We start from the raw sequence: 11221 nt of genomic DNA on the forward strand, positions 1-11221 counted from the left end.
ATAAAGGGATTGCGAACACCTCGTATATCCTTATTCCCATACCTTTGTAACTTTTAATCTACTAAGTATCTGCTGTGGCCATAAGATTAGTGACACATTTGTAAATATGCACAGGTCTCACAAAGCTCCACCAACCATGACATCCCTTCACATTACGGTTCAGATTCATGTTTCTAATACTATCTCTGTTAACAAACATGGCCTCTCTCTCTTTTCTTGAGGATCCAGTTTCAGTGCATATACCAACTGTATCAAATTCTTAATCTTCCCTGTTCCTTATCTCCCCAACTTCCCCCTCTATATGAATTAGAATTGACTGCAAGATGCTATAGCAAATAGACCCCAAATGTAATGGTGGAACGAAATAGAAATTTGTTTTTTCTTTCAAATCAGGTCAGGGACCCAGGTTGATGTGGCTCTATCACCTTCAACATGTGGCTTCCAGGGGCACCTGGCTGGCTCCATCGGTAGAGCATGTGACTCTTGATCTTGGAGGTCGTGAGTTCAAGCCCCACGTTGGGTGTAGAGCTTACTTAAAACAAAAGCAAAATGAAAAACATGTGGCTTCCAAAGTTGCAGTAGTATTCACCCTTATAGTCCATGGGAAGGGGGAAAGAGAGAGGCAGAAGGAGGAGGTTGATGTGACAGGTTTTATGTACTGGACCTGAAAGATACATACCACTTTTCCTTACATTCTGTTGGAAAATACTTAATCACAAGTCCACATCTATCTGCACAGGGGCTGGGAAATTTAGTGTGGCTGGGCAGCTGTAAGCCCAGTTATAATTCTGAGACAAAGGGAGAAAGCAAGAATGGATTTGGGGGGACAGCTAGCAATTTCTTTTACAACCTCCCTCTGTGTTACCGCTCTTCGTTAATGCATGACTCTCTGAAACACCCAAGCGTGAGTCCTTCAACTCATCCTCCATTTCTCCATCTTTCCCCAATCCCCTTTGCTCTTCTAACTACCTAAGCAATCCTACATTTGCTCTGTGCTTTTCATTCCCTCCTCCACAGCACTGCTTCATGCTGTTGTATCCCTTGCTTGAACCACTGCAATCAGCCTCCAAAATTACCAGAATTACCTCCCTGAGTCAGCCTTTTCAGGCTCATACCCATCTTTTACTCTGTTGTCAGATGCCACTTCCTACTACAAAGATCTTGTTGTCCAAGACAAGATCTGCAGCTATGCCTTTGCACTTCAGGTGATCATACCAGATTGCCTCCAACCCTCTGTTCCAGATCTTCTCATCCTGGTCTTGTGACCCATGCTTCTACCCTCTTGCCTCACGTCTATACTTCACCCAACAACCAGCTCCTTTGGATTAACACCGTAATGGGGCTGTCTACCTAGCTTTCCATTTAGCTCTGTCCCTGGACACTATCTCTCAGGGCCCAGGCTTGCCCTTGTCCAAGAGACAAACCTGGACAATGATCACGTTATTCACTTCACCGAAAGGTCCATCAGTTCCCATTGCTTATTGGATAAAAGATTTTTTTTTAGCATGCCATCCATGGCCTGCCAACTGTCTGATCCCATCCCCCAATTACTACCCCTACCAATATATCCTTATAATCCTGACATTTTTCTCCTTCTTCAAGATCTGAAGATAGATACTCGTACATCACTTCCTTGAAGGCTTCCTCCTCTCCCTCCTTTGTAGTCCATCTTTGTGCCCTGTTCTTCCATGTACTGCTTTCTACCTCTGCAGTTTCTTGTGCACAGGGTGGCCTCCCACACACCTGATGTATAGTCGCTAAAGGCAGGGATTGTGACTTAAGTCATCCTGTTAAGCTCCATGCTGCTGAGAACAATGCTGTGGGGAATACCTTGCATATGGTAAGAGCACATCATTCCGCTGCTTAAAACCTCCTAATGTCCCAGTGGCTTCCCATATCACTCAGTCCATGATAAAAACTCCACATAGGCCTAGATGGTCTTATATGCTCTGAGTTCCTGCTACTACCCTTCTTGCTCCTTGCTGTTCCCAGAACACATCAGACAAGATCTCACTTCAGAGGGTTTGCATTTGCTGTTCCCTTTATTGGGACACCCTTTCCCCAGCTATCAGCATGGCTTACTTTCTCAAGTCCTCAGGGCTTCTCTCCAAGGCCACTTCCTCAGTGAGGCATTTCTCGGCCACTCTGGTCACTTTGGGACCTCACAGCCCTCTTTTTTCCTTGTCCCTGTTTATCCTTTCTCCAGAGCATGTATCACTTCCTTACATAGTATATCTTTCCCTCCTGTATTTTTGCGTTTATTTTCTGTCTCCCCTACCCCTACTAGAAGGTAAGCTTTGTCCTAGTCTAAATCTGTTTGTTTACTTCTGAATCCCCAGCGCCTAGGATAATAATGCCTGATATATGGAAGGTGGTCAGTAAATATTTGTTGAAAGGAAAAAAAGGATAAGCAAATTAGTAGAAGGTGCCCAATAAATATTTGTTACATTGAATGAAAACGTCAAAAACAGTGGACTGTGAAATTTTCAAACTCTAAAAGTATGTGGGTTTAGGAGAATAGTGAAATTGAGCGAAAGCTGCCTCATTATAAACATCCTCGAGGAAGGATTAACATTGGGCACTTGCGGTGGGAGGGGCAGCTGGGCCAGGAAACTAGAACCTTCGCAGAAACATTTGGGGGCTGCCTAACTTCCCCCTGAGAGGACCGCATCTGGGAGGCGGGCTCGCCCTCCCTCCCCATTAGGACACTTGACACAGGTGTTTGAAGTTATTTTGGGGTCTGCCTCTCTCGGTTTGTGAAGGACACGGAAATCTGGGCTGGCTTACGTGACACTGCTCAGTTCTAAGGAGGAAACTATCCCGAGGGAAAACGGCAACAAAAACGCCGCTCAGGACTAGAGTCTGGGTCCTGGGGGAAGCAGAGCCCATTTTAGAGCCGTGCGAGTGGAACTTTCTGCCTTCTACCCAAGCTCCGCCTACACACTGTTTTTCTGAAATTTTTCTCCCTGGCTTACTCTTTTGCACAGCCGCCCGCTTTCCGCAGGAGGATGGCGTTCTGATCTCCACATTCCCTCTTCCCTTGGGGACTCCATAGTATTTTTTTCACGCTTGGTCGCTACTACAGCAGACGCCTGCCTTCTCATTATTTGCCGCACCGATCTCCGGTGCCTGGACTGTAAACAAAACACTTTAGATCATAGCTGCCTTTCTGCTGGCGGCCAGTCGTCTTAAGGTGGCGTGACTGTGGCTCGTTTACTTTTCAAGATTAACAAAGCAACAAAATGGTGCTCCTACATATTACTCCAAGAAAGATTCGGGGTGTGTAGGGGATGGAAATACTAATTTTCTACTTCTATTATTATTTTTAAAAGATTTTATTTATTTAACTGAGAGAGAGAGACAGCAAGAGAGGGAACACAAGCAGGGGGAGTGGGAGAGGGAGAAGCAGGCCTCCTGCAGAGCAGGGAGCCCGATGTGGGGCTCGATCCCGGGGTCCTGGGATCGAACCAAAGGCAGACGCTTAACAACTGAGCCACCCAGGTGCCCTGATTTTCTACTTTACTTAAGATAGTAATTCCATTAATAAAAGCAAACTCTTGTGGTATGTTGTAATGCTCTAGAATGTCTCCATTTACATATATGTGGTAGTTTGGGTACTTACACATGTGAATTTATGCTTATAGAGAATATGGAATTCCTGTGCAGGCTAGCAATTATGTAAAAATGTCAACAAGGACCTAATTTCAGGAATAGGGTATAAGTTATGGTATGGAGGCCTACCCTCATTTTCCTATCCTTCTCCCCCATTCTCCAGTCCACTAAATTAAGTAGCGCATTCCATGTGGAAAAATGAAGAGGAGAGCTCTCACTTGGATCTCAGGTGAACTATTTTCTGTCAAGCAGGTAGGAAGTCCTGACTTTGAAACAAGTTTGGGGCACTGCCTCTCTCCGCTCACTGCTCTCTGGGGATCACCCTTGTCCTTTTGGAATCTGCATTTTAGTTGAACTAGTGCCTAGTGATAGGAAAGGCCAGTGACCGCTGCATATAAATATCAGTGACCACAGGTCACATCAAGGAAACATCTGCGGGCAGCGCAGGGGATAAGCAGGAGCCATTTTGAATCACTTGTAAGAGACGAGGACCTGCAGACGGCGGCCCAGGCGAATCCAGACACAACCTGAACCATTAGGAAGGAAAGAAAGAGAAAATGAACCAGCCTGAGAGTTCGGAGACCTGCCTCCAGGCCTGGCTCTGCTATCAACTGGATACATGTCCCGGGACAGGAAACCTCTCCTGCTCTCAATTTCCTCAGTTGGTAAAAAGAGAGGGTTGAGCCACAGGGTTCTGAAGGGCCCTGTCAGCTCTTACATTCTGGGGTGCGGAGGTGAGGCCGGCACCACACAAAGTGGAGCGCACAAACAGTATGTGCTTAAGAAAGCAAGTTAAAAATCAAACTCATCTGTAGCATAGATGCGTAAGAAAACACTGCTGCTGTGGACGATTAGAACCGAAGGAGCTTAGTTTCCAGTTAAATGTACTGACTTTGGCCCAAACCAAGATTATACGTATGGGGGTGAGGTAGGGTGGAGTGGGGACACAGTGAAAGACCCTTTGAGCTCTGTCACGGATATGACAGCCCTCCCCATACGGTTTTAAGTCCCACCATCCTGCTCAGGATCGTAATGGTAGGTAATTTCCAGCTGCAAAGGGGCGGGGGGGGGCTGGTGTGTGTAGAGAAACGCCCAAGTAATAGTATCAGACGTGAGGATATGGTTGCGGTGGGTTTTATGAATCATTTCATAATCTGGACTCTCAGATTACTTTCACCCTTCAACGACTTGTAGCCCTCTAAAGGCATTCCCTTGCATCTAAATTTTGTTCTGGGAGGGCCGAGGCAGTGAATCTGGTGGGAGAGAAAGGTGGAGGAAGGAAGGGGCTGTTGTATTTGGCGGCAGACTCAGGTAGAGGAAACTGCTACAACCCGGGAAAGAATTGAAAAATACAAAGAGGAGACGAGTTCCCACACGCAGCCCATGTCAATGGCTTTAACTGTGCTCGGGAAGCCAGAACCTGGGTCAGGGGTGTAACCTCGCTTTTGAAACCTAAGCGTGTCTGAGACAGCTACAAAGTTTATTAGGGACTTGGGAGACCAGTGGAGTTTTTGATCTTGAAATCCTTATTTTTATTGAGGGAGAGCTTGGGTTCAGAATACATTATAAGTGCTGCGCCTACGGTCGCCTTGGCTTCTTCCCAAAGCTCCCCGCCTCCCCCAGAACAGCAGAGACTTCTAGGTTAAGAGTGAGCTAACCACTGCTCACCCCCAGCTGAGGTACCCAGGCGGGGGGGCTCCCAGCCCCCGGGCGCAGGCTACCCTGCCTCCCCGCAGTGCCAGAGGTGGGGAGCCACCGGCGAGAACACAGCTGGGGGCAGAGCTCCCACCGTCTGCCTCCGCCCCCAGCGGCCCGCGCCCCAGGCTCGGCGAGTGCCGGGAAAACAAGATCGCCACCGAGGCGTAAAACCAGCCGCTAGCCACCTTCGAGATCATCTGATCCTGCCCCTCCGTTCCCCCGTCGAGGAGCGGGCGCGCCAGGCAGCGCAGCGCCGCGCGGGGACCTGAACCCGAGGCCCCGCCGCCCCCGCCCCTCCCCGGCTTCCCGGCCGTTTGGCGAGTTTGTTTGTCTCGTTTTTAATTTCTCCAAGGCCAGCCGGAGCAGGTTTGCTGGCAGCGGCACACCTCCGGCAGTCACGCGACCAGCCAATCTCCGGGCGGCGCTGTCGGAGTCGGCGCGCGCGGGCAGGCGGGGAGGCGTCGCGGCCGCGCCGGGCCACCTTAAGGCCGCGCTCGCCAGCCTCGGCGGGGCGGCTCCCGGCGCCGCAACCAATGGATCTCCTCCTCTGTTTAAATAGACTTGCGGTGTCAATCATTTTCTTCTTCGTCAGCCTCCCTTCCACCGCCATATTGGGCAACTAAAAAAAGGGGGCTCGTCTTTTCGGGGTGTTTTTCTCCCCCTCCCCTCTCCCCATTGCCTCGCCGCTCCGCGACTCCGACGCCGGCAAGGTTTGGAGAGCCGCTCGGTTGGCGGGACCCGCGGGCTCGCTGCAGCCCGGACTTGGACTGGCTTTGCCACCCCCCTCCTCTCTCCTCTCCCCTCCCCTCCCCGCCCTCTCGCTCGCCGGTACACTTGATCGGCGGCGGCTCTCGGCTGCCTGGCCGGGGCTTCCCCTCACCCCTCCCCCAGAGCCAGCGCGCCCCTGACGCTCGGGCAGTTACTTGTCCGGGTTTGTTTCTCTTGGCTCCGAGCGCGGTCGCAGGGCTTATAAGAGGGGTTCGGGCTGGGTCGGGGCGTTTTGTTTTGTTCAGTTTTGTTTTCCGAGCGCGCGCGCGCGAGGCGGCCGTGAAGACCGGGGAGGAAGATGTCAAACGTGCGAGTGTCTAACGGGAGCCCGAGCCTAGAGCGGATGGACGCCAGACAGGCGGAGTACCCCAAGCCCTCCGCCTGCAGAAACCTCTTCGGCCCGGTCAACCACGAAGAGTTGACCCGGGACTTGGAGAAGCACAGCAGAGACATGGAAGAGGCAAACCAGCGCAAGTGGAATTTTGATTTCCAGAATCACAAGCCCCTGGAGGGCAAATATGAGTGGCAGGAGGTGGAGAAGGGCAGCTTGCCCGAGTTCTACTACAGACCCCCGCGGCCACCCAAAGGCGCCTGCAAGGTGCCGGCGCAGGAGAGCCAGGACGTCAGCGGGAACCGCCAGGCGGTGCCTTTAATTGGGTCTCAGGCAAACTCAGAGGACACACACTTGGTAGACCAAAAGACTGATACGCCCGACAACCAGACCGGGTTAGCGGAGCCGTGCACCGGGATAAGGAAGCGACCTGCCACAGACGGTAATGACCCTTCCCCAAACAGAAAATGTCTGTCTGTCCGGGGCACCGCTTTGGCCTGCTTTGAGGGTCCTTAACCTCCGCTTTCTTTTCGGAGTATTCCGCCTTAGCTTTGGGGGAGCGAACTGTCCTAATCTTAGGTTTTAGATGCTGTCCGGCTGACCGCTTGTGTGTGGATGATTTTTAAAGTCAGGAGCCCGAGATGGTATGATCTGGTAATTTCTCGAGCCGAAAACATCGCAGTTCCTACCAGCTAGCCGGCGGTGGGTCTGTGATTACGTTGGGATGTTTATCAACGGCCTCCCTTTGTGCATTGCAATGGAGAGAGGGCTTTGGGGCGTAGAATACACTTTCTGTTATGTGCAAACAACCTCATTTTGTGCCCTTAAAGGCCACTGAGAATGAGGGATCCAGGATTGTGGGTGGAGGTGTGGGTTTTTCATCCCCTGATTATTGTGCCAACTTCTGTCAGCCATTGTTTTCCTAATAAAGGTTGTGTGTGTTCTTTTTAAAATTCCCTCTTGCCCTTAGATTCCTCTCCTCAAAACAAAAGAGCCAACAGAACAGAAGAAAATGTCTCAGACGGTTCCCCGAACGCGGGTTCAGTGGAGCAGACGCCCAAGAAGCCGGGCCTCAGAAGACGTCAAACGTAAACTGTTCGGTGGGTTGATTACTGGGAGCAAGTAACTGACACCCGAATTGGGCTTTCAAACCCCGAGATACCCGATCTTAGTGGTTGCTGGCAGACTAGAGCTTGTGGGTTTTTATTTTGCTTATATTTTGTGAGGTCAAAAAAGTAGGAATAGGGAAGGCTGGGACTCCCTGGTGGGGATACTGGAATTTTTTCACAGTTTCTACGTCCTGAGGTCATTTTTCCTTGAAACACGGAAAAACCAGAGCAAGTGTCCTAGCCAGGTACTTGTGACCAAGGCCCGATGAGTAGGAAGGTCCATTCCTTGTGAATCCCACCAAAACTTGTTGGGAACAATAGCTTTCTTTCCCCCAACGGAACAAGAACTGGGATATGCCTCAGTCCCACTTCATGAGAATTCATTTCCCAGAGGTTCAAGTTGAGTCAGTAATAGATTTTGAGCCATACGTGGGAAAATGGCAAGTAAGTCATTAAATTTAAAATTTGAGGGAAAAGTTAGGTACAGATGGCTTGTATTTGGTTAATCCAGTCATTAACAATGTGAATAGAGAGATATGTTACATTCTTTTATCATTTTCACAAACTGCCACTTTCCCTGTTTGCTTACAAATTTGGGGAACAGCAAAGGAACGCTGTGTATTTAAAAAAACAAAACAAAACAAAATGGAAAGCTGTAAAATGGAAAAATACTAAGCTTCCTACAGAATTTCTGACAACACTGAAGTTGCAAAGCAGAAGTTAAATTAACTCTGCTGGAGTAAGCAATCCAGGAACACGTCAGCATGTGTATGCTAATTGTCTAATTGTGCTATAACAGGATGATTGGGATATTTGTAGGGAAAACGGATAATAGATATAAGGGCTGGCGAGGGTAGGTCTACCCCACACAAGAGAAGGGAGATTGTTTTCCATCTACTAAAATCTGATCAATATGAAGAGCTAATTTGAATAATTCAGCCCTCAACTTTCTGTGGATTGGCTGTCCATAATGATCAAAGTGCATATGTTAATAGTTTGAAAACTTCTTACGGACAAACACCAGCTCTTCTCCCCCCCCCCCCCCAAAACACTCATAGCTTCACATATAAAGAGATCTTAGTAGATGTTGATATTAATTTAAAAATCCCCATTTACAAAAAGGTAAGAATAAAAAACATAAGAGATTAAGGTGAGATTCCAGTTTCCTGTGTTTTTAGATCATAGTTTCTTCACACACATCAGACATTTTTCAAAGCTTATACAAAACATCACTGTAGAACCTCTATATTACATTACAGCTGTATATGAAGTGGGAAAATTGGATGAAAAAAATTTTCTGAAGCAACCTGCAGCTTGGGACTTGTGGTTTGTGACCTGTAGCCTAGCTCATCAGATGAGCCGCAGTGAATCACACCTACTGGATTTTGATGTGACCCCATTCTGACATACAGAGAGGCATTTGTTAGTAAATATTGCCAGTTCAGAGAATACTAGAAGTAGTAGTAAGAACCTACTCAAAAGCATTCATGTGTATATTTTGCATATGACTAAGAAAGTGGAAGGTTTTTAAAAAACATTAGTAGAATTTTCTTTGGAGAACATTTATGTTATAGTTCCAGTTATTTTTCAAATTTAGAAGATTCTGATACTCTTAAGTATTACAGTTTCTTAATTTTCCTTGCTTTCTTACTGTCTTTGACCCCGATTCTCTAGACCAGGGTTTCTCAACCTCTGCACTATTGACATTTTGGGCTGAATAATTCTTTGTTGTGGGACGCTGTCCTGTGCATTAGTAGAATGTTTGGCAGCATCCTGGCCTTTCCCAACAGATGCCAGTAGCACCCTCCTCACCCCCAATGTGACAACCAAAAATGTCTCCAAACATTGCCAAATGTCCCCTGGGGGGCAAAACTGCCCACTGGTGAGCCCCACTGCTCTAAAAAATACACGACACAGAGGAGGGTAAAAATCCAGTGAAGGAAACGTTGTATGGAGAGGACTATAGTCATCAACTTTCAGTACACACTTTCTGTTCCATCGCTCAGGTATTTCACAATTAAGACAGTGACAAAATGATTCCTGTACTTCATTGGTAATGTTATTCTAGTGCTTTTCTCCTAATTCTTTCTTCTTTTTTTTCTTTTGCAGAATTAAGAGCATGTTTCCTTGTTTATCAGATACATCACTGCTTGATGAAGCAAGGAAGATATAAATTAAAATTTTTAAATACATATCGCTGACTCCATGGAATGGACATCCTGTATAAGCACTGAAAAGCAGCAACACAATAACACTAAAATTTTAGGCACTCTTAAATGATCTGCCTCTAAAAGCATTGGATGTAGCATTGTGCAATTAGGTTTTTCCTTATTTGCTTCATTGTACTACCTGTGTATATAGTTTTTACCTTTTATGTAGCATATAAACTTCCGGGGGGAAGGGAGGGTAGGGTGGGGCTGAGGAATTGGCATGGGGGGGTATGAAGAGCTTGCTTCCATTTAGAGCAAGGAGAAAAATATTTGACTTGCATGGAGAGAAGCAGTTTTGGGGAAGGGTTTGAATTGTTTTCTTTAAAGATGTAAGGTCTCTTTCAGTGAAAACTGATACTTCATTTAAAAAAATCATCTGAATTTGAACACTGGTTGCAAATAATGGCTAATTATTTTTACATGAAGCTTTTTGTCATTTGGGAGATATGATGATTCCGTTATATACTGGCAAATGGCCTTTTTTTTTTTTTTTTTTAAACAACAGCAAAAAACTATCCTCAGTCCTCCCCCCTTCCACCCCCAGTTCCTCTTAAAATTGGGATTTACCAGTTAATTATTCAGCAGTTAGGTAATCATTTCAGGTAATTCTGGGCAAAAATGTGGGATGTATGGGGGAGTTCTGAATGCTCAGAATCAACCGTCTAATTTTTTATCAGGTTTGTTGAGAAATTTTCTTAATTTTATTTGGACTTTGGGCTATGTAGACACAGTCAAAAATGATCCAAATCTTTGGATATTTTTTAAAGATCTGTAACTTCACATAAAAAATAATGAAATAATTTTTAATTTAAAGTTTCTCGTTCTGTTTGTTAATTTGCCCAAAGGAAATGGTGTTTTTAAAGCAAAGTGTGTAGAGAGAAAAGCACACTTGGAATTACTGAAATGGATACTACATCTTTAAACAGTATTTTTACATTGCCTGTGTATGTGTATGAAACAAAACCATTTAAGTGTACCTGTGTACATAACTCTGTAAAGACACTGAAAAATTATACTAACTTATTTATGTTAAAAAGAGATTTTTTTTTTTTTAATCTAGACCATATACAAGCCAAAGTGGCATGTTTTGTGCATTTGTAAATGCTGTATTGGGTAGAATAGGTTTTTTCCTTTCTTCTGTTAAATAATAATGGCGATGCTTCAAAGGTTGCATACTGAGCCAAGTATAATTTTTTGTAATGTGTGAAAAAGATGCCAATTATTGTTACATATCAAGCAATCAATAAAGAAAACTTCCATAGCTATTCATTGAGTTGAACTGTAATGTACTTTATTAAGCTTGAGGTATTTGACCTGGCATTCTAGTCTTACTTACACAAATATAACATGAAGTAGCAAATAATCTTGATAATTTAGGCCCGCGTCTGAGATGATGTTTATGTGGCTCTGAATGTAGTAGACACTATTTTCCACTTAGTTCTGTTTGAGTGAGCAAAGCTTTAGACATGTGAAGTGGAAAAGCCACATTTTCA

At 46.0% G+C, this 11221-nt stretch overlaps 1 protein-coding gene across 1 annotated transcript; it reads left to right on the forward strand.

The window, feature by feature from the left end:
• Window positions 1-5907: 5907 nt before the first annotated feature.
• CDKN1B (cyclin dependent kinase inhibitor 1B) lies at window positions 5908-11001 on the forward strand. Its single transcript, XM_032391774.1, has 3 exons — window positions 5908-6851; window positions 7380-7509; window positions 9628-11001. The coding sequence occupies exons 1-2, from the start codon at window positions 6377-6379 to the stop codon at window positions 7499-7501; spliced, it is 597 nt and encodes a 198-aa protein (XP_032247665.1). The 5' UTR covers window positions 5908-6376; the 3' UTR covers window positions 7502-7509; window positions 9628-11001.
• The last annotated feature ends 220 nt before the right edge of the window (window positions 11002-11221 follow it).

The sequence above is a fragment of the Phoca vitulina genome, unplaced genomic scaffold (assembly GCF_004348235.1).
Source record: "Phoca vitulina isolate PV1807 unplaced genomic scaffold, GSC_HSeal_1.0 scaffold64, whole genome shotgun sequence".
NCBI classification, from domain to species: domain Eukaryota; kingdom Metazoa; phylum Chordata; class Mammalia; order Carnivora; family Phocidae; genus Phoca; species Phoca vitulina.

Bases quoted from the DNA above. Each gene is read 5' to 3' on its own strand.
- CDKN1B (XM_032391774.1), top strand. From the start codon at position 6,377: ATGTCAAACGTGCGAGTGTCTAACGGGAGCCCGAGCCTAGAGCGGATG. The intron at 6,852-7,379 runs GTAATGACCCTT...TCTTGCCCTTAG, and splicing joins GAAGCGACCTGCCACAGACG to ATTCCTCTCCTCAAAACAAA.